Source organism: Echeneis naucrates, chromosome 15 (assembly GCF_900963305.1).
Source record: "Echeneis naucrates chromosome 15, fEcheNa1.1, whole genome shotgun sequence".
Lineage (NCBI taxonomy): Eukaryota > Metazoa > Chordata > Actinopteri > Carangiformes > Echeneidae > Echeneis > Echeneis naucrates.
The window spans coordinates 14183375-14207586 of NC_042525.1; the positions used below are offsets into that span (position 1 = coordinate 14183375).

At 38.9% G+C, this 24212-nt stretch overlaps 1 protein-coding gene across 1 annotated transcript in view; it reads right to left on the bottom strand.

Moving 5' to 3' along the window:
* Nucleotides 1-357: 357 nt before the first annotated feature.
* srbd1 (S1 RNA binding domain 1) overlaps nucleotides 358-24212 on the bottom strand; it is a 46075-nt gene continuing 22220 nt past the window's right edge. The window contains exons 15-21 of the mRNA XM_029521626.1: nucleotides 23105-23196; nucleotides 20677-20759; nucleotides 11728-11834; nucleotides 10714-10881; nucleotides 10358-10507; nucleotides 4392-4576; nucleotides 358-2501 (exon numbers count right to left, since the gene is read on the bottom strand). Coding sequence (XP_029377486.1) covers nucleotides 2209-2501; nucleotides 4392-4576; nucleotides 10358-10507; nucleotides 10714-10881; nucleotides 11728-11834; nucleotides 20677-20759; nucleotides 23105-23196 — 1078 coding nt within the window. The 3' untranslated portion in view covers nucleotides 358-2208. The remainder of the gene's footprint in view (nucleotides 2502-4391; nucleotides 4577-10357; nucleotides 10508-10713; nucleotides 10882-11727; nucleotides 11835-20676; nucleotides 20760-23104; nucleotides 23197-24212) is intronic.

Sequence of the window (24212 nt, forward strand, 5' to 3'; positions counted from 1 at the left end):
GGGTCACAATGAGGATGAATTTACTGCATGTTGTCCCGACTTTCTTAAAAATACAGACAAAAATAAGCAAAGTCTACAAGTGACAATTATTTATGATCTGTATTTACTCTGCTCAGATTATTTTAGCAATTAGCTGTTAGGCTGTAAATCAGAGATCAAGATCAGAGATAAATTCAGAGACCCTTTATTCTCTCTGCTCAGTGTTGTATTGGCACGACATATTTGCTAGCTGAGAGACATCCCCTCTACCACCGCATTAAATAAAAAGTTGCATGACTTGGTATTCACTTGCGTCTGGCTGAATCATAGAAAGATGATGAAAATGGCCCCGCATGAACACTTGTGATATTTGTTACCTTTTTTTTTTTTTTTTTTTTTTTTTTTTAATCATAGCCCAAGACTAAAGACTCGACTGAGTATGTGACATTCATTTAGCAGCTTGCTTACTATCAATGTCCTTCATATTTCACAAAAACTCCAAGGTACACCTGAGCTCAATCCATAACACAACAGCTGAGAAACAGTGCAGCGCAGGAAAACAGAGAACTACATAACTACTCCCGCAGTCGCTCTGCTTCTTATCAGAGGCTCATTACTGGTCAGTGTTTGACAAAAACTCCAAGGGGCAACAGTAGCTGGCGGAAAGATTGCCTGTCCCATCTGCACACTTAGGTTTAGCAGGAGGAGGAGGATTATAGGTGGGAAAATCAGGAATGATGCTGAGGGAAGCTGTGTTTACTTGCTCAAATACATGTGTTCCCCAACAAAAAAGAAACACTGGAAAACAACAAAATGACAAAGAGAGTTAACGTCAAATAAAAAGCCTTGATGAGAAAATGAAATAGGTTTTGGAAAATGAGTAAAAAAAAAAAATAGATGACAATGAAATACTGTTGGTAAATCTAGCATAGTTAGCTTAGTTTTCTCATATCATCACTAAGCAAACTGCCACTTCTGATTAATCTTGATTGAACATCTCTTTGTGTTTGTGTGCCTAAAATATATTCCATTTGTTGTCCTAAGGGGAGATGAAGCAGCATCACTAACAGTGATTAGGTATTCTACGTTCACTATAGCGCTAGCACAGAGGTCCTCAGGCCTTTTCAGAATCATATTTTAGGTTTTTTTTATTTTTTATTTATTCTAGTTTCATGAACACAAACAAATTAGATAATGTGGCTGGGGAGTATGGGATTAATTTTGAAGCAGCTGATTAGAGTGTATTTGTGTGTGCGTTTGTGGGTCTTGGGATAATTGTGTCTGGGACCATGCCCAGAAAGCCTTCAGGCTTAACTGCTGTCTGGAAGATAGAAACACTCCTCTCTCCTCTTCCTCCTCCTCCTTCTCCTCTCCCAGTCTCTGGCTACCTTCTCACCAGCCCGCCGGTTTTATTTTTCATATCTTGCTTTTGTCTGGGAGAAAATATTCATTTTTAACTGTTGTCTGTGTCCCTCTTTCATCGTTTTTGTTTCTCATTCATGTTCATGTGAATTGGATCATATCACTGAGTTTTGAGAAAATTAAAATTAAGATAACATGATACATACATGACTTTTTAATGTCAAAACTTCATTTTGACTTTCGAACAACACAAACACAAAAGTGTCTCAATAAATTATTTACAACATACAAAACAAATCATAAGTTGAATTTGAACTATTAACGTATAAAAATAATATTCAACACTGAATTTGTTAACAAAAAATTTGAGTGTGAAGGTAACTCTAAGCTAGAAATGTCATGGGTGTCATTAATAGTGTGGTCATAGTCTCTTCAGATGGTCAGCAAATTTGGGCAGATATCTAGCCAGAATGTTGATGGACATAGAGGGCATTTCTGCCCTGAATTACACAGTCGGGTATTGTCTTCAGTTCCATATAAAGCACCACTCCCAAAAACAGACAGGGAGTAATATTCAGGCTGAGAATAAATCAAGAGAGAAAATGACTTCAGGGTGAAGTAAAGGGCCCAGTTGTTAACACAAGTGTAAGGGGGTTAGGTTTGATTTCAGCAGATTTGTAACTACTGCTCAAGTGAAATGGAAATGATCATATTCCATCTGATGGAACCATTTCTGTAGAACAACTGGAGGAACAGCAGATAACAAAAATGCAAACTCCCACAAATAATGCAAAATGTTTTGAATGTGTGCAATTATGATCAAAGGGCCATTCCAAAGTAATTTTCTTTGTAGCACTGTGTACTTTACTACTTTAGAACCCTGATTAGGTCCAAACCGATCCGTCCCCTCTGAGGGTCCACATTCATGACGCGGACCTCCACCCGTTCTCCTGGTCCCAGAGCTAGGCTGCGACGGCGCTGACTGACAGGCAGTTTGTCCAGGGTGATGTTGCTCTTGTGGATGAGGCCTGATCGGCCCACACCAATATCTACGAAAGCCCCAAACAGAGTAGTGTTGTCCACACGGCCCGTCAGAACTGCACCCACCCGCAGATCACTCATTGACACAATGCCCCGCTTAAAGTCGGCCTGCCCAAAATCTGGGGATGGCAAAGGGAGAGATCAAGAGAGAAGAAATCAAAAAGACAAGGGAGCTAGCACACATATTTGGCAAGTAATGGGGATGCAGGGAAATAGGGGATTGGGGCAGGGATGACAAGCATATTACAAAGAGTAACCAAACAATTCTGTCTACATACTTTCATACTTACAAAATTTCTCAGCATTATTCTATCCCACTTTCCACTTGGCCTGCTCATGAGAGATCTTTTTCCTTTCTGTAGCATTAAGACAAACACGGAAGGCTCGCGCCCCAGGAAATAGTCCGGTCCAATTATCCTCCCCACAGCACTGATTTCATGCGGTAGCCTAAGCCCATCTGTTTACTCAGCTGAACACTGGCTAGGAGGCCAAGCATAGTGTGTTGCAACCGAATAGGACCAACCTGAGAATGAACCTTGAAGCTCCGTTACTTAATTCTAAGAACAGTTAGCCAGCACTAACTGGCTATCCAGGCTTTACTTCATCTACATATTACACTGGAAAAGGCAGCCTGGTAATAACGCAAGAGAATGATTTGCGATTTAAATGACCCATCTGGAAATAAGATATCACTGAAACAAAATGGAAAAACTACCTTTAAGAGTCCAAGTATATTTTTCAAATTTATTCATTGCTTTATAATGACCAGAGGCCAAGCAGCATTGTCCTAAGTAGCTTTTTTAATGTAGGGAAAGGACAATTAATTCTCTATTTCTGAATTGGTCATGAATATTAGTTATGTTTCTCAAATCAGTGAGTGTGGCATTCACCAGTACACATACACAGAAAATAGTCTTAGTCAGGAATGTTTTTTCCTTTATCCTCCATTTAAAAAGCACAGATTATCTTTAAAATCCCGGTTTATGCTTTAATTATACTTTTACTTAAATGTCTTTTAAAGCTTGTTAAATATGACACATTGTATTATTAGAGTTAATTTGTTTGACTGCTCTTTTATTTAATATATCCCTTTTGTTAAATAGAGAAAGAAAACAAAAGAAGAAATAAGAGAGATGTGGCATTAATAACTTCTGAGAAAATGACAATACAGCAAAACTGCTGAAAATGTGAACGTTTCTGACTGTGCATGATTTTATTGGTATATTTATGTGTTTTTGAGCTCAAGAGCATGAGATTAAGGAGAAAAACAGAGGTTTTAGTGTATGTGATATTCTGTCCAACAACACAATCTGCTGGACCAATCACACCCTGTCAGAAACACATTGCCTGTGTTGTTGGGCTAGAGGGAGGAAGCCACATCTCTGTCAGATGCTATCAAGTTACACTGCCAAGATATGCCTATTATAATAAAGGCACAAGAAACATCAGTGTGTGTTGCAACTAGCAAGCTAGTCAAAGGACTGGACAAACACAAGTCCAATTTTTTTCAGTCAGCAGGGACCTATAACAGTCTCTCATCTTTCCATCTAAACGTCTAAGAAGTTACTGCAGCTGTGAGGTTGCACGAACGTGTGTCGATGAAATTCAATATGATTAAAACACTGTTTTGTGTTCACTGACAAGACCCAGATATATGTAGAAATAACAGATGTATGTCTTCTTGGAAACACCAAGAAAAAAAATTGGATTTCTATTAAGTGAAACAGCAGCAAAAGGGAAAGCAACTACACACATCAAAAACACTGTTTAATTCCTGTCACGTTCTGAAATATTAAACCATTGCAAGACAGTCCTGCGTAAAAGTGATGTTGATATGGATGAATATGCTGCATCTTGACATTTTTTGGGGGAGGTTTTGATGATTTAAATCACAGCGTTGATGGGCCTTTCTCAACAATTGTGAATTCTTTGTGTCATTATTTGGATAAACTGTGTAGGAGTTTTAATATCAGTAGTTGAGTGTTGTTGTGACTGGCAGGAGATCTTACTTTGTCGTAAGTCAAACCCAGGAGGCTGCGTGAGGCCATCGATGATGACCTTGAGGGTCTCAGGTGTGGTGTTCACTTCTCGAGCCAATACCTCCACACTGCTGGTCTTAACTTTGCTTTCCACACAGCATCGCAGGCCAACATCACCAATCTGGTCTGCACTCCCACCCACTAGGGACACAAAACTGGAGGGGAGAGATATGTGTGAAATATATGCAAATATAAAGCAGAGTGTAAAAAATATATTTATATTGTAACCACTACTAAAACTATTTTTTTACATGTTTGCATACAGATGTTTATGTAGTGGGCCAGACTTTTTGTGCAAAATGCATCTTATACTAGCTGAGGCAGAGAATTGGGTCTATGAGGGAGAGGAGGAGGAGGATTTAAAGGGGAGGGGAAAGTGACGACAGACTAGACAAGCAAAGAAATAAGAGGGAGGGAGAAAATAGTAAAGTGAGAGGGAGGTGGAAAGGGAAGGGGAGGGAAGAGGTGTGAGTAATTACACACAAAGTCATGAGCTGTCAAGACTGGGCTTTCTGTTCTTAAAAAATACACACTCACAAACACTCATTTATTTTACCCCTTAGCAAATCAGGTAAATCCAGAGTGGGCTGTAAACGCCCTGACACCTTGTCTCATGAAATTGCCTCCACGTTGCTAAGGTTGTACTGTTTGTCTTTCAACGGCTTGGAAAAAATTTACTTTTATCACTTTATTCTTAAAGGATCTCCTGCCTCCAAAATGTCTAGACAGTCAGTCAGGTTGCACCACTTAAAATTCACAGAGACTTAAATCCAAACTAATTAACTAGTCTACGGCCTAAACAGGCATAGCCACAAACTGGCCTGAGAGCCAGAGTAACAAATCGGAATTATGGAAAAATGTATGATGTGTTTTAGAATATGACTGCGTATTGAGCGTACTATATAAATTATTTAGAGTGGGCACTTTCCACAGTTGGTGATAGATGTGAAAGTATTTGACTCTGTACATGTATTCATGTGGGTACCAGCTGGGTAGCGTCCATGATGGATGTCGCGCAATGACAGCCTGACGCCAAACAGACTCCACAGCTGTCCCTCCAGCCATGACGGACAGAACAGGTGGACATACATGCAAGAACATACACACAAAGTTGATTCATGCACAATGTTGTTCAGATATGCTCATTTGGCAGTAGCTGGGACAGTGCGGATGTAAAGCGACACGGTTTGTGTACAAACTATGTATGAGACAGCTGTGAATGGCAAGGCCCGTGCCAGCGAAGTTATCGTCTACTGTCCAAAAGGGGGAGACAAGCAGAATCAATCCCTCAACACCAGCAAGTGAGATCAGAAAAAAAAGTATGTGCCAGAAATGGCTCAGTGGTGAGGAAACAGCACCTTTGGACCAAAAATGGATGCTTGTCTAACACTAGGATCTTCTTTCCTGTGTCTCCCTTGGCCTCTTAACTTTCCATCCCTATATCTTCTTACAGGAGGAGAAATATTTGTGTCTTGGTGGCCCGGAGGCCTGAGACACATACCACATAGTTCCCCCTGGTTTGGATCCAGCCTGGGACCTTTGATGAGAGTCATCCCACTTGCTCTCTCTTACACAAAATATTTCACGTCGTTCTCTACTGAATAAAAAGGGTAAATGCCCAACCCCCCCCCCCCAAAAAAAAAAAAAAAAATCAACATATTTACATGGAACACAACACAACACATGGAGTAAATAATTTAGGAAGCAGGATCCCTCTTGGTTGGGTCATAGTTACAAGACACAGCCTTTTAAATCTTTGCTGGCATGCAAATACTTATCTTACAAGAAATTTCGCAACAAGCGCTTCAACCAACTTAAAAATACTCATATATGCTAAGGCAGAACTGCAGCCCACTGATACTCAAATGTCCCACTTCTTAAGGCAATTTACATGCAAAATATAGGAACATAGCCAATTAGTAGCAGAAAGCATGAATCAAAATAGAGAGGAGAGGAGAGTAGAGGAAAGAAGCAGAAAATGGAGGGGAGGGGAGGAGAGCAGTGTTGAATTAAGAGTAGTCTGTTTTCTGGCTCTGGATCTTACAATGGTTTTGGTGTGTGGTGGGTTCTACTTTCAGGTGTGTGTGTTTGCGTTTGTGCGTGTTGCCCATCTCATTTTTCAGTGATGTATGTTAGTATTTAAGGGGTACCAGGAGTGCAGAGGCCCCCATCTCTATTGGGTTCATACTCATGTAATTACTACCAACACTATGTGCGTATAAGTGGTGTGTGTATGTGTGAATGTGGAGTTGGGTGGGCTATGATATAGATCTTATCCAGGCCCACAGCAAGAGCCCATACTGCCTTTTATTATAGAAATATTGGGCCCTGGCTACATATCAGAGACGTATTCATCATAGAGTGGACCCCTCAATCTCATACCAGAGTATTACAAAAGGCTTCACTGACAATCTGAACTGGGAGTGGATCCTCTAGATGTGAATATCAAGCTTTTCTGAAATATTTCATTGCAAGATACATGTTGTACTTTTTCCCAAACAAAGTTGGACAAAATGTGTTTCTGTCTTTGTGTTTCAGTATGTTGTATGTGCGTTTGTGTGTTATATATGGTTACGAAAGGGAAATGATGAGTGGGCTGTGAGCAGTAATGGAAGATCCAGTTTCTCTAATGTGGTGAACATGATATTCCTTATACACTATAAAGACACACACACCCCACACACACACACACACACACACACACACACACAAACAGCATGCCTACACAGTCTTCCATCCACACCTCCTATCCTGAGCGGCTGTTGGTAGATGTGAAAGGAGCAGTGAGGCACCTCTGTGATAACACATCTAATTGTCTACCTATTTTTAAAATGTTTCATTTAGTGAGGGATTAAATGGATGACAATTATCAGAAACGCAAAAGGACAAAGATTTTCAAAGGATTTCAAAAAAGACTGACTTTCAAAATTTAGAGCTGACTAAAAAAAAAGATTAAGAAAAAACAAAAAACTAAACTGGAATGGCATGACACCAAAACTCATACAAATAGGAGGAAAGCAGCACACTATTGAGTGTAATGCAATCTTGTTGTTTAAAATTGAAGAATCACTTTCAATTAATGACAGCAAGACTCACCAAAATAATTCAGAACAGTAAAGCTTACGTGAGAATTAGATCAGCTCAACTACACGTACCAAATAAAATGGTCTGTTTTGCAGAGGTATGACATAAGCCAATATTTTGAGTTTGTTGTCCGGTAATTTATTTTCAGCTTCATCAACACTATGGCTTTCCAAGATGGAGCAAGTGCTGACATGTATGGCTTTTTCTGCCTTCCATTGCTTAACATTTAGAGAGATGTGACACATTCAAAAGCCACAAAAAACACAGTTTGATTGAGTTGAGTTGAGTTGAGAAAATCAACTGTACTGAACCTGTACTGAATTGTGTAAATGCCCAGACAGGGGTTATAAAATAGTCATAACAAAGGATACAACATTTGTCAACACAGAGCAAAAATTCAGGGGTAAAAATATAAAATGCTGAGAACGATAAGTAGACTGGTAGGGTAGACACAGGAGAATAATTTAATTATGGAGTGGGAAAGAAAAAATAACAGAAACTGTTGATTTTTGCTGCACACCACCACCTACATTGCCAAATTTTGGCGATTTAATGTATAAATAAAGCAGTCTAAGGTTGTCAGCAAAATTAACACTGGCACCACATTTATGAACACTCAAGCACTACTCACTTTGGGAATATCGATTCAAATTGGCTGAAATATCATCAAAACATTCAGAAAGCTTTGTATGTTTTTACCAGCTCCATCAGTATCTTTATCAGCTTCCTCAATATATTCACTGGCTCCTGTAGTGTGTTTACTGGTGTTCTCATTATGTGTCATTTGTGTAACTCCAGTCCAAGCAGATGTTAAGACTGAATTTCTTTCAAGGTCCGATTGTGGAGCTAATATTGGTCCAGCTTTCCTGAGATGGAAAGCCTGTCAATCTGTTGAGCGGAACCAGTTTGGATCAGAACTGGCTTTTTATTCTTCTAAATGTGGAGGGTAACTTAATTCTATAAAATGTTCTCCTCTTGACTACTGTTACATGATAATGTTAGTTAACTCTCCTCAGTTATGCATGTTTTTAGCCAATGCTGGTATCGCCCAGTGGTTTACTGTTAGCATTGCTGTAGATCATATAACCTTAGTGCTAGTGTGGGCTAGTGCTTATTGTTGGATTGTTTTCTTGTTGGCTCCAGTGTGCACAAGTTAACTTAATTCAGTTGCGCCTGCTGTTGCACTGCTGTAACATGTACAAGGCGGCAGCGGGCAAACTTGGGCCAAATATAAGCCTGATGAAATATTTGTATTGTTTTGTTTGAGATGCTGGTGGTCTAGTGTTACATCTTGTAGCAACAATGATCATCAAATCTTTAAAAATTTACTTTAGATCGTTCATTTCATCGACATTAATTCAGCCCTGGTTGATTGGATTAATGATGTGTGTGTAAAAGAGAAAACAATAGGCTAGTGATTTGTCTTGTCTCATTCAGTGTCTTTTTAAATCTCTGATCCTTAACAGTACTTTAATGAAAAAGTATGTAATACAAACTGAAGGATTGATCTGAAGAATTTAGTTTGAGTGCATTTAATTTTATTCGAACAATTTCAATGGTCTGATTTGATGCTAAATGTATTGGCAGCATGAAGCTTGTAAATATCCATAAATTAGCCACATAGTTATTCAAAACGTGTGCAGAAAGTAGTGGTTTATAATCCAGAAATTACGGTAGTTGGTGTGTAACGGTTCATGTATTTGTACCGTTGCATGCGGAGCCATCTGGCAATTGGTTTTAGCACCTAGCCTTAGCACAGAGGTTTTCTACATTGAAATATTAAGCATGTGAATAAGATTTGAGTTTATTTAATCCTGTATAGTAAAGTCAAAGAAGTTTATTTAATTGGGCGGTTTGAATTTGAAGTAAAAAAAAAAAATCTTTTCTACTTGCCGCACTTTAATTGAGTTTAGTTTTATTTCTTACTTTTATTTTCCCACACAAACCCAGGTCTGTTTTTATTAAAAAAGAACCATCCTTTATTCGGGGAATTGTGTTATAATTAATGTTATGTTAATGTTTAATGTTTTCAAGTTGATAACAAATGAAAAACAAGATACATTTTTTTTTTCATTTTTCTGTGACAAAAATGTAACAAACTGTGATTTCCAAACCAATAAGTAAATGTAGTATATGTGTGTAAAAGAGAAAACAACAGGCTAGTGATTTGTCTTGTCTCATTTAGTGTCTTTTTAAATCTCTGATCCTTAACAGCTCTTTAATGAAAAAGTATGTAATACAAACTGAAAAGACAGATGCATAAACCCACTAGCTAAAGAACAAAGATGAGCAAAAACACCATTTCATACAATCTGCATCCATCTATCAGCTCATGTGCACAAAGACACATCCACCCACACACATGCACTGAGGCCATTAAAGGCACATCGACACGAGGGAGCGATGCTTAGGGCCACTAGTGTCAGAACTTATGTAGACTAAACACAGTTGAGTGACTACAGCTGTAGGAGAGAAGGCTCACCATCTCTCCATGTCTGTCCACCCCTCTCTCTCACACACAAACACAGATAGACAGAAAGGACGTAGGAAACTCAGGCAGATGTTCAATGTGCTTTTTATATCAGCATCAGCAGCGCTAACTATCATTTCTCACACAAGGACATGCACACAAACACAGAGACGCACATGCACACACATGCGCACAAAAAAAGACCTCCTCCCTTGTATTCCATGTCTGTGTAAATCAAATCAGAATCCTCTAGCAGTATAACCCGCCCCATATGAGACGGTGTCAAAATCAACTCCATCTCAGCCTGAACATGTTTTGGCCAGTGGGATAGGCCGTAGTACAAGTATGTGTGTGTGTTTCCATGTGTTTGTGTGTACTGTACCTCTGTGCCACATGGTAGGACTCGGGGTGTATGCAGGTCTGGTCCAGCGGGTTAAATGAGGTTGGTATACTGACACAAGTCTTCCCTTTGCCCTTCTTAGCCATGGATTTCTCAAGCACTACTGTTGGTGAGTGATGGGAGGATTTCGCACTATTTTGAAAAGAAAAACAGGCCTTCATTAGACATATATTTTTTACTATCATGTTGCCAAATGTACCTGCCTGGGTAGACAATACTGAATGAACAAGTGAGACAATACTGTATGCTCTTCTGCAATTAAAATGCCATTTGATAAAAAATAGATAAGAAGGTACTGTGAAGCTGTGGTGTGCGTTCGATGTGTACACGTAGCCCACCTGTGAAGGGTTTGTGGGTTGATTCTAATGAAGCCAGCACACTGCTGGTAGGTCTTGGGCCCCATGCCTTTGACCAGTTTGAGTTGCTCCCTGTTCATGAATGGACCATTCTGCTCTCTCCACTCTGCAATCTTCCGCGCACGGCCCACATTAAGGCCCGCTACATGTCTGGGAGATAAAATAACAAACATCTGTTTATTTCTGAGCCTCTGTTCTACATTGAATGCTGGTTTGAGAAAACACTACAGTGAAAAATTCTATTGTGAAATGAGATATGAGGTACACATGAGCTAGTATTTAGTCAGCACATTTGTCCACTTTCGGTCAAAGAAAGGAAGGAAAAAAGAGAGGTAGTTTCTGTTCACATCCACAGTGACTCATTCAAGCTAAAATACAACGCTATGACAACAGTCCATACAATGCCTCAATCATCAAAATTTCTGTGTGCACATACATCATAACTTTTGGAAGTAGTAGAAAAAGCTCACTTGCAGAGCAGTCCGGTAAACAGATGACCTGATGCCTGCCCTGCAGCTAATGCTAGCTCATTTCATAATGTTTGTGTCTACTGCAAATACATCACATTTGTGCACTTCCTGTAATTTTGAGGTTATGTGTTGTACATGTCATTTTAATTAAGATCTCCAGAAAAATACTTGTGCTTATATGAATGCATGTGTGGTTCTCTCTGTACATCTATGACTACCATGCCTAATCCCCTCTGTTGATTCCAGTCAATCCAGTGACTGAGGCAAGGGTGTGAAGCATTAGTCTAAACAGAAAGCTGGCAGGCCATCTGTGTGTGTGTCTGTGGCACACACCTGTGCATGAGTGTTAATGAATCCTTGCCATGTTGTGACTGCAAAGGGAAAGTATGTCAGAGGTCTGAGCCCTACTTCATCTGTTTCATAATTTGCATGTGCGTGCAAGTTTGTGTGGCAGAGAAAGTTCCTGTGTGCAAATGCACATGTTCTTGTGACAACACAGATACATGTGTTTTTATGCATCATCTACCTCATCAGCATTTCAGAGCAGATGTTGATGTCCACGCCCACAAAGCTCACACACTCCTGTACCACACCATCCAGCGCTGCCTTCAGGGCTCCAGCTGACACGTCATGCTAGAAAGAGATATTTAGCAAAGCTAAATTTATATTTGCATGCAAGTAGGAAGTATAAAAGACAATAAATCTGTCCCCTTAAAACATAGTAACCAGCAGTTTCATGTGGCAAAATGTCTAGATGAGCAGTCTGACACAAGGAACTCTTAGGAGTTGCCTCTTCTGAAAAGAACCATTGCCCAGAATGATGGTAGATGGCAGGAATGACCTCAGGTCATTGTTCAATTTAAGTTAGACATAAATTGCATTATGTGAGCTACTAATATTCATTTACTAATATATATCATTTTTGTAATTACTACCATTTGGCTGTATATTAGCAAATTTGTGTCCTTAGAAATGAGCAGTTTGTTACCGACAAACTAAAGGAGGGAATAAGAGGGAGCAAGAGCAAAGGCAAAACTAATACAGCAAGTAAGAGGTAAAGAGATGATCAAAATGAGAGAGAGGCTGCTGACTGACAAGGAGGGAAAAGAGAGTGAATGTTTGCTTTGGCTTGTCAATGGCCTCCCTCTCTTGCTTACATAGTGTTCTCCTTACTGTAGCTTGTTTTCGATAAAGATCCTCCACATGAACTCTTCGCACTTCTCAACCATCAGTCAGTCAACCACCAATCAGCACATACTTTCAAAATCGGCTAAAATATCTTTTATGAACTGGGATTGTTGCCAACAGTGTGAGGAGAGGAGAGGACAGGAAACTAATAAGAATCATTTTATGAAACATATTTTGCAAACACAGACAAAATAAACTTGAATAAAACAAAATACCATCAATCAGCTACCCAAGCAGTTGCCGAGGCGTCACTCTAAAGGTAACACTTTAAACGGGACTACTGGGTGAGTTGGGTGTTTTTGAACAGGTACCTGTGAGTTAACGTGACTAAGACTAGTTTGTGTTGTCCTGTAACATGATAAAGCTCTATACAAAGCCTGGCTTGTAAACAGATAACAACAACGCAAACGCACCCTTCTCTGTTCTCATTTGTCCTACTGCCAGAGAAACAGGCAGAGTCACACACAGGCAGGTACAGGTGAGGAACTGTGTTTCTCCAGAAGAATCCAGCAAAATATGAAAATATGGCATATTAGATGGCAAACATGCTATCAATATTCCACATTGTGAATGTGCCAAGAGTTGATGCAGAGAAGACACAGACGAAAGCAGTGACTATGCTTTGTATATTATGAATATTATGAAGTATTACAGGGGTCTGCATTTGTATTTAAAGTCAGCAAACTTTTTTTATTGACCTTATTTATCAATCATTATTGGCTGGCCTCATTAAAGTTTAAACAACTCTCATGTTTGCTATTTTTGGGATTGCTGGGTATCTGTAAATTATTTTATATCAAGAAGGTCTATTCCTGTTCTATTATAAAATTAAAAATGGCCAGAACACTGACCCTTACCCTTTCAAGCAGTGTTTATAATTATGTTTATAAAGACTGTATGGCATAAAGTAGGGGTGGGGAGAAAGTACAGCACCTCTGGTGAGTGTTGAGCAACCTGCAATTCTTGGCGAGATTTCTCAGACTTCACAGCCAGGATCGTTTTGAAATAGTTCTTGAAAAAAATCTCACAAATCAAAGCACAAAAGATTTATGACTTCAGGTGAGTGGATATGGGATGAGGAGAGAAACAAAGCCAGTCAGAGAGGAGAAAGCGGAAATCACCTGTAATATCACACCACAGAATGTTTTCACATGAGAAAAATGGAGGTGTGCGTGGTGAGAGTATGCCAGTGACTTTTAACCTGCAGTAAAACTAATGAATGTATTCTCACATTCTTAATGAAACCTTATAGAGGTGGGACCATTGGTGGATCTGAAGTATTGTCACTTATAGCACAAGGAGGATTGCTGACTGGTGAGATTATTAATTTCTGTTAATTATGGAACAAGCTTTATGAAGCACAAGCTTTTCAAAACCTATGCAACATAAATAGTTCATTCTAAATGCTCTGGGTATTTATTTTGTTGATTAGAACAGCTGTTGAGCAATTCAACAGTTAGATTTGAAAAGACTACATGTGTCTTTACTCTCATCAAAACGTCCTCATGTTGCTGTGCACGTTAAATTAACCCTCTTCTATAGCTTCCTCTCTGTCTTATTTCCACCTTACTTTTCTTCTAGCTTTGTTGCTTCTCCGCCCATTTAATGATATCCTTCTCTCCTCAGGTCTCTATCCATTTAATGTACACATGCTTATTTAAATTAGGATTCTGGGTGGTAAAGGTGTCTAGAGAAAGTCCATTTCCATCCATCCCATAGAGTCCCCATTCGTTCATATTTAAAACCACCTCCACTCTCACACTGTGGCCCCAATGCACAGAATCCCAAACATCAAAATCATCTAGACTCAGTGGACCAAATCTTTATCTAGTACAATTGTGCTTGGATTGGCCACAAACCAGCTGAGGCCAGCTAAACAACATGCACAAAGTGCTTCTGTCTGCACCTTGAGCACTTAAAAACTGCACTAACCAACTGAAACTGTAGATACAGAAATATGCATGCAAGGCAGTATTGCTATGTGTCAAATGTATTGGTATTTGCTTCTTGTACTATACGTTTTACTAACAGTGAATAGGTCCAGGGTAGCATAGTGGTATAGGGGTTAGCATTGTTGCAGGTTCTGTGTGGAGTTTGCATGTTGTCCCCATGCTTTTGTGGGTATCCTCCAGGTACTCTGGTTTCCTCCCACCATCAAAAGACATGCATGTCTAGGTAGTGTGTATGTGTGAGTGGTTGTTTGTTTCTGTCTGTCTCTGTTTGTTGGCCCTGTAATGGACTGATGAGCTGTCCAGGGTGAAGATGAATGAATAAATTAATAAATAGGACAAGACGTATGTGTTACACTGAATAGCGACATGATCCAACTGGGACAGTCAGTAGTTACACAGTGGTGGATATTATCATAGGATCAGCCTCAATAATTTTGCTCATTACAAACAAAAAGATTTGCAGATTTGATAGAGCAGAGGTACAAACATCGTAGGAAATCTGATATTGAGAGATGTGGAAGGAGTCTTCCAGCATATACAGCATAGAGGTAAAATGCATGCATCTCTAGTCTCAAGCATCTAATCCTTCGGCTGTCAATGTTTCAGCTCCAATCCGAGAAAAGTGTTGAAGTTCTAAGCTAGTGTTCTAAGCAAGTATTGAAGTTCAAAACTAACACTATTTACACTAAAATTAGTGCATATACTTTGGCTTTTTTTAAGTGATTGCAAACCCTCTAAAAATGCTTTTTCACATCAATGGAATCAATGGATTTCACAGAGACTAGGAAAGAGCCAGAGGTTGTGTTCACTTTGACTGACAGAAATCTGTACGGGCCTGTGAGAAAACCTCTTAAACATATTGGATACTATTCTCAACACATAAGCTTGGTCTAGTGTGTGTGTGTGTGTGTGTGTGTGTGTGTGGATCTGTGTGAGTGTGTTTGTACATGTGATTGTTTAGCAGGAAGTTGAGAAATGGCCCTTAGGCATTCATGAAAGGAATTGGAAAAACATAAAACCATCTAGTTGCTGTCATATCACTTTCAGCTGCAGACTAGTTTTTAACTAATTTACACACACAAGCATATACATACACACCACATGACCTGAGGGACTGCAAAACAGAGCATGAGAAAGGTTAGAAAGTCTGAAGTTAAGTTCAGACTACGTGCAGCACCAAATATTGAATGATCTAAGAGGTTGATGAGAGGAATATAAAGGGTTAGAGAATCTGTACAATTGTTAAATATATCTATAAAAAATAATTTTTGCATGACCATAATCTAAGATCAGATGGCATTCATTATTTTTTTCTAATTTAGGCTGAATGATAGGCAAATAAATAAATAAAATTAAATCATATTGTCATTATTTCATCTGACATTGTGACTTTTTCCATTTATGCCGAACATCGCAAGGGCGCAATGCAGGTTAATGCTGTCAAAAATTTACCCAAAAATAAATAAAAATAAATTTATTGCTCCTGTAATTTGGATGGGGCACTTGGACATTGTTACATTTAATTATATTAAATGAATATTGATCTTTCAATAATCAACTTTAAATTCTTTGCTAGCTTCTCACCATGCACCTTCCTTACCATCCGCCAATATAAACCTCCTTTATAGTTTATATTAGTTTTCTATTGTTTGTGTATTAGATATAGTGTATAAAAAACTGGATTTTCAGACATTCACAAATATGCTAGCTTGTACAAGACTAAAATAAGAACGCTAACATAATATAAATTGTTTGATTAGTAGCAAGCTTGAATTAGCCTTGGTAAATCCTTTATATACACAAAGATTCAGGTTTGACTCATCTCCCTGGCTTACCTCACTAAACCCACAAATATATTCACATGCTGTAAAAAGACCTAAGGGGAATAACTGAAATAGAAGAAGATAAGGTTTGGCAGTTCATGTCACTGATCAAGTCTTTAAATGCCTAATTTCTTGCCCCCCTGATGCCCAAACCATAAATCACAGTCAGCTGTACATTTCTCACTCTCCTCCTTTCTCCCAGCTCTGTCTGCTCCTGTCTCCCCACTAGGCACAGCCATTCAAGAGCCAATGATTGAATGCTCAAGTGCAAAGACTGACATTTGCATAGCTTAACACACACAAAGCATTGGGCACAGTGAAATCGGCTTGAAGTGGCATGTACTGGCAGCACGTATGAAACTCAAACATTCAACTGTCAATATTGTTTTTGGTCTCAACTGATCCATGGCTCTAATAAGCCACAGTGGTTGCATCCTCTGACCTCAGCCTTATCCAGTTTCTAATTTCCTGGTTCAAACAGTTGACACTGTGACAACAAGCAGCAAACCCAAACTTCAGATTCTGAGACAGACCAAAGGGAGTCATTGGAAACAGGACAAGGAAAATTCAAGGAAAGAAATTTATGGGGAAACAGTGAAAAAAGAAGTGACGAGAGAGTGACAGTTTCTTAAATATCCAGGTAAAGAGCAATATTTTCTTACACAGCGGTGTGTGTCTGTGTGTGTATTTTAAAGTAGCAGTTAGTTTCACACCCCTGGGGATTACCCAGCTGTCAACAAAGTAGAGATACTCAAGACCTGATTGACAGAGGAGCTGTCCAACGGCCACACCCAACTAAGTTTCAGGAAGCAGGACTGTCATAACGTTTTTACATGGAAGAGAATCGAACTATGAATATATAAGGAGCAGTGGTCATCTTAAAAGTATTGTTAAAAAAAAAAAGCCTCACTCGTTATCAAGAAAAATCTGTCTTCAAGTGGTTTTGTAGTGAAAAGCGAGATCCCACATCAACAGTTACGTCCAATCAGAATTTAATGGGCCTCTCCTTTTTCACCCTCAGCTCATTTCCTCCTTTCTCTCAGGGCTGTCACTCACTGGGTCAGCAGAGGGAGATAGAAAGAGGGAGCATGCTGTGCCAGCCGTCTAGAATTACATCTGCCTTCATGGTTTTAGGGTCTAATGGTTATTAACTTTCAAAAAGCTCAAAATGCCATGAATTACAAAAAAGTTGAAGGGGATAAAAAAAAAAAAAAAAAAAATGCACAAATGTACTTTCCTCTTATTTAAAGATTAACAAGCACTCACATATACACACTATTTAACTCTGAAAAAGGATGGGGCGGGCACAGTGTGTACGTGTGTCTGTGTGTTTGTGTGAACTCACATGCAGGTCAAAGTGATGTCCCATCTCATATCTGTCAGCACCCAGAGTTTATTTACTCGGTTATATTATCATTTGTTGACCTAGTCACATGATCTGAGAGCTAGAGGTGGAGAACCCTGGGCACCCCAGAGAGCCCAGTCAGGACGATGATGAGAGACACGGGCGTGTGACCTCACATACTCAGCCACACACACATATGCTCAAGCACTTGCACATTATGACCTCGTCCTTTCTCTTTTAAATTCCCATTTCTCCTCCCTTTTCCTCTGACTTTTGTCACCCTCTGCTGTTAAACCCAGTTAGGGTGCTTGTTTACTAAGGCTCTTTGCTGGATTCTTTATCTTGTTAACAAAGAAACAGATATGAAGCAAGATGAAAGTATGAATAATTCTTGGCACAGTGTACAGCAGCCTTTGCTCAATAATCCTGATGCATCATGCTTCGGGAGGACTGACTAAATCTCTCACAAGAGGGGAGCCAATCAATCAATTAGCTTCTCAATAAAGAAAGTAAATTCAATAATTAGAAGTGATTAATAAATAACCATTATCAAACAGCAATAAAAAATATGTCACTTCCAGTTTGTAAAATTTAATACTTAAACTGCTCTAGATGAAAAAACATGATGGAAAAAAAAAAGAAAAAAACACCCAGTTGATGTTTCCAAACTACTTGTTTTTGACTTGTAAGTCATTCATTTCTTAGTCTGAGTGGGTGAAATAAAGAGAAATAATAATTACAACATATGATTTATTAGATCCATCATCTGGAAACAATGATTTGCATTCTTATCCTTACTCTCCATGACTTCCTGTTTGTTGACTCAATATGCTATGATATGCATAGGCTGTGTGCACATGCAGCAACAAAGTATCCATATGTACCTCCTGTATTTAGAAAAAATAAGATAAATCCTGTCCAGGGTGTACCCTGCCCTTCCCCAATGTGAGCTGGGATTGGCTCCAACATCCCCCAAGACCCAGAAACTGATAATCAGAATCAGAAACTGTTTTATTGCCAGGTATATGTAAACACACTAGGAATTTGATTCTGGTGTAATATATTTCTATAAATACAGATACATACATAGACTGAAATTAGAAATTAGAAGATGAATGAGTGAATGAATGAATCAAAAGGTAAATACTTTGAAATCAAAGGCATGTTTTTAAATGCAAGCCTATTGCAAACGCTGCATTTATGCTGAAATTTTGGATATAAATAGTTTTACTTATCATAAGGTGCAAGCTTCAGAGGTACAAATTCAGGCCTGGCATAGCTTTTCTGTGGCCCATAGGCAGCTTATGACTGCTCAATAAAACTTGAGGGGGAAATGATCTTTCATCATTTTGATCATTTCGAACCTTTTTCTCTCATAACCCACCATTTTTGGAAAAGAATAGTCTATTAATAGCTGGTGTAAACAGTATGCAAACTGACCTAACGCTTGTCTTACCTTTTCACAAAATTCCACACACACGCACACAATTGCAGTGTACAAAATCAACATTGAGTGGTTGTTTCATTTGCACACACATTTGAACACTTGGATAAGGAGCAGCAAGCATACAAGCAAAAACAAATGTTCTAATATACGTCATGCCTGAACTTCCATTAATTGAATTTGCTGTCAGCTTTAACATCATCTGTTGACACAGGCCTTAGCCAAGTTTATCTACTTCCCTGATTGCAACTGATCTCTTCCCTTTCCCTTTTTCTCATTTGTCCTCTCACATCTTGTGTCCCTTATTTGCACAATAGGCTCACACTGATGCTTCGAATCCACTTTCTTCTCTCTTTTTCTGAAATACAAACGTTACATCTAAACTCTGCATACATTTTCAAATTATCCTAAATTGTAAATGAGGAATTACATAGTGTAGGTCACCCTTTTCTCTCTGAGGACAGGTTTGAACAGTGGCTGATTTTCGGCAACTAACAGATGTTCATAAATGGGCAAAGCAGTGGAGAAGCCAATGGAGCCAAGATTCTGCCGCATTCTGGTTTAATAAGCACAATCCCATTATTACTGTTGGTGTAACTGGGCACCTTGCTTAACCGAAGGCTAATATGTTGGCTAAGTAGCCAGTTAACCAGCTACAATAACAAGCAAGGAATAACAAGAACACACATTGGTACCTCCTAAGTGGTGAAAGCATATTAACAAAATATCGGATTTTCACTGAACTCAAGAAGGAGTATTCTGTTAATGGCACAGCTGTGTGTGTCTGTGTGTGTGTGTGTGTGTGTATATATATATATATTTACATGAAAACTTTCTGTGAACTAACAATGTTGCAACAACAGCTGGGGGGTCTCATTCAATAACTGTGATTATCTGAAGTCAAGATGGAAAGACAACTACTGGCTAGGAACCATTGACTGTATAAAAATATATGTAGGCAACACAGTTGAAAAGAGAAACCAGCGCTGATTCTGATTCCCAATTGCATTAGACCTGCATTTTAACTCATGACCATCAGGGTTTGACTGTGCTGGTTGAAAAAGAACACAGTTTCCATCTATGTTTATAAGGAAGTTGCTTGACTTCTCACTTGATTTATTAGCGCTGTAAAAGTTTTCCTAATAAATGTATGGTTTCAATCGTTAGTTAGGGCATGGCTACTGTGTGATTTACAGGCTGTACCACACACGGCAACCGGCCTGACAACCATGATAGAGTGTTGAGCATACAGATTTACATCTTGCTACGGTGGCCACTGAAGGAACTGCAGTTTTTGGTACTTTTAGAAATGTATAATGTATAATGGCCAATTTCTGGACAGTTTTTAAGCCCCATGTTAAATGGACCAGCTCCATTGTTGGACTTGGAGTTTTAGTTGAGTTACATTGTGATGTATCCAAAAATCTTTACAATGTCCCTCCATAATCTTGTTTCTTACATGAATACTGATAATGCACGTTACTTTTAATATTGATGCCTAGAGTCTCTAAGAAGAAACCATCACTGTTCATGAACACCATACGAGAGAGTGTTAAGACTATGCATGTGTGCAAGCACAGTTTATTGCACTTGTGCTTTTGCCGCATGGACAGGCAAAGTCTCAGCTCCAATCAGTTTAAAGCTTTATATAGGCTAACTCAGAGCACTTGGTCCACTGCTCTAACGGATGAGCATCTCTGAAAAATCCCCCAAAAACAATTACCTGGTATGTTCCAATGCCAATGTGCTTTGGATCAATCTTCACAAGCTCAGCCAGTGGATCTTGGACACGTCTTCCAATGGACACTGTCAACACGAGCACACAGAAGAAGCATGTGAGATATTTCTCATGAGATTCTATGGTTAGTGTTTATTATGAACTTGCTATTGGAACCACAGTTATTGAAAATGCAAATCCATATTGTTTATAATTACCGAATATGCTAATTTTCTGCATATTACTGTGCTGGCCTGAGGGTAGGCCAAACCTAATTGTCATTCCTCCACCCCCAGTAATAATAATTAAAGCTGGTTTTCAACTGTCTGCACCTGTTATTTAGTTTCCTGTCTCCATGCTAGAGACATGGCCTGTTAAAAACACAAAATTTACCACACCAATGTATATTGGCACATGCAGCCAAACGTAGCACACAAACACACAGTTTCTGTCGACCAAATTAAAGTTTACTTTTAACAATGGAGTCTGTACGGCTTCAGCCTGCTGCTGCATGTGAGGTCACATGTCTTTTCCATGAAAATGCTGGCAAGGCCCAGTGACAAAGAGAAAAATTACAAACAACCTTACTCACATACACACTATAATACATGAGATCACCACTCAACCCACACAGGCATAGTGAGGGAGAACAACAGAGCCAAACGACTGCTCTCAAATTCTTGTAAAAGTCAAAGGACATGGCAGCATACATTGTTCTTTCATTCTCATTAAAGTTGGAATCAACCTGAAACATTATTCATGTAGTAAAAAAAATAAATGCAGATCCGATACTCAGAGGTTCAAGTTTAATGAAGGAATAGGGATAGACCAAAATGTTATCCACTTTAAACGTGTAAAACACACTCTCTAATCAATCAAAAATTATAGGACACACTTTGTCCCCTCCATCTTTCCTATAAAGTGGCTTGTCAGTGTTATTCATGTGCACATTTGTGTATGTTTGAATTTCAGCAATCAGTTATGCTGTACACTGCATGAGACATTTCAGACTTAGATCTTTGAGGCAGAACGGACACACAAAGAGAAAAAGAGGGATGGGATGTAACAGAGAGAGTATGTCTGGAATCAGCTTTCCTCTCCTCTCTCTCCTCTGGCTGCGGTGGGAGGCTGCTGCCTGAGATAATATTTAGACAGGGATGGAGTTTCAACTCTGGCCTTGCTCAATGCACCACCAAAACTCTCCAATACTCTTTCCATCTATTCTGTCTCTGACTCCCTCGCTCTCTCCCTCTCGCTTTCTCAGCGGAGAGCAGTCAATTTGTAAATGGAATCCAGCAACTCTTTAGTACTTATTGAAAGTTTATGAGCCAGCACTAAAAAACTGTGGAGCAATGAGGGAAGAAACAATAGAGAAAGGTCCTGTCCAGACACTGACACAAAGACAGAAGATGGTGAAGAGTAGCTTTCTGTCAACACAGAGTACAGCTGTGATGTTGCTGCATTCCAAAACATGAAGCAAAAAAAGACATCTAAAACCAAACACAAAAAACAGTCCCCATAAGGGCTGAAATATTACCTATTACCACTAGCTCTCTCTGAATGTAGGCAGGACAGATGGAAAGTGCCAATAACTTCCAACATACTATGTTACAAGTCCACTTAAATAGACAAAGGCAGAAACATGTATCGGCCCCTGAAGGCAAAACAGACCAAAACACTCTGTCACCACATCTGAATCTGTAACCAAAGTGTCCTGGCTGAGCACCCCGTTCATTTTATACCCATCGATAGTCAGACACTTAAGATTTCTACTGGTTTTCATTAAGGGTATAAATATGGCTTTCCATGGCTCTCAGTGCTGCTGACCACAGGAAACTAGTGAGGAATAATCCAGCCTCACTTGATTTATTGCTTTTATAGAGGAAGTCTGTTGGAAACATTTGTCCTCCAAAATTCAGCTCAGTTTTGCTCTGCAATGTTTTGAGTGATGTAGTGATGTAGAATATGTGAGGGAGAGGTGGCAAGTTAAACAAAGAAGGCATGAGATGAAGCAAAGCAAGGGAAAAAAAAATAAGAGAGCCTACAAGCAAATTCAGAAATTCAATGATAATGTGTGATGCGAATATTTTACGTAGCTAGAAATGGGTTTGAAATACAAAAAATAAAAAATAAAAAAACAAAAAGTAGGTATACTTTCTGACAGAAATGTTGACTTCTTACAAGGATGCTCTACTTAAATATTGTTTATCATCCCTTTTTATACCAAACATTCAAAAGTATAATATTATAATAGTAGAATATAATAGTGTAGTAAAGTATAATATAATATAAAATAATAGTGGTCAATATCACGTGGACTATTTACTTTAATTACAGTAAGGGTAGCAATTTCACACTGTTTGTATGTTGTTGTGTAGTAAAATGTTTAATCATCGTCAGAGGACAAGTCAGTGTGGTTGCCTAGCTAGCTTACCTGCACTCCTGACGTTGGGGTCCAAGTCTGGCATTTCTTTGACTGCCTCAGGACTCACACTGTAAATGGATGCTCCTGCCTCACTGGTAATGCTGGGGAAAGAGAGGGAAGGAAAATAAATCAAAGAGTGAGAGAAAGAAAAACACTTAGAAAAGAAGTTGATGTCTAAATACCAGTGAAAAAGAGGCAACAAACTGCAAAATACATAGGGAGCAGTTATTTCTGCCTTAAAGACATATTGGAGAAAATAAACACAACAAAATGAGGCTGACAGCTCTACCTGGTTCCTTATTTCAACATGGCGGAGCCTTTGAAGCCAAAGCTTGGTCCTTATTACTAATATGACCAAAATAGCAGTGACACTAGTACATTAACATTACTTGCACTTATACTTGCAATATATATAGAACACTACTACCATCTAGAGGTCATTAGGAAGTACAACAATTTTCAATATCTACAGAACATCACCATGTTGAGTGACATTTAGAATAATAATTTATTATCTCTATTTTAACACTTCTAACTAACAGTCACCTACAATGTTTGAGACAGAGATTAATCACAATTTCTATTATTGCCAGGTATCCACAACGTGGTTCTGTGTTCCTGTACCAAAAACTATAACAAACCCAAATCAATTCCTCTGTGATGCATTTAGGTTAGGTTAATGACACTTTTCTTAAAAAAAAAAAAAAAAAAAAAAAAAAAAAAGGACTGCATAGGACTTTGTGAAAACTTTACAAAATCATTACTTATTCAAGTTTTTAATGAAAATGTGTGTGTTGGTGTCACATGAACTTCTACATCAAAATTTCTTTTACAATATCATCTACCCCATGAATTCAGTCTCAGTTAAAAGGCTGCTTATCCTCCATCACAACGCAGAGAGGATGGCAGTACACCAAAACAATGATCCAGCAATAAAAAAACCCCCCAAAAAAAAACAGAGCTGTGGTATTGTTTAGGCCTCCTGCTTTTTCTGGCAAAAGCAGAGTAGGAGAACTGGAGTAAGAAAGTGAGGGGCTTTTTCCTCAGGGTTGACCAATAAGGACGTCAGCACCATCCCCTAAGTACAGAACTCAGAGTGAGGCCGTCTGTGGTACGA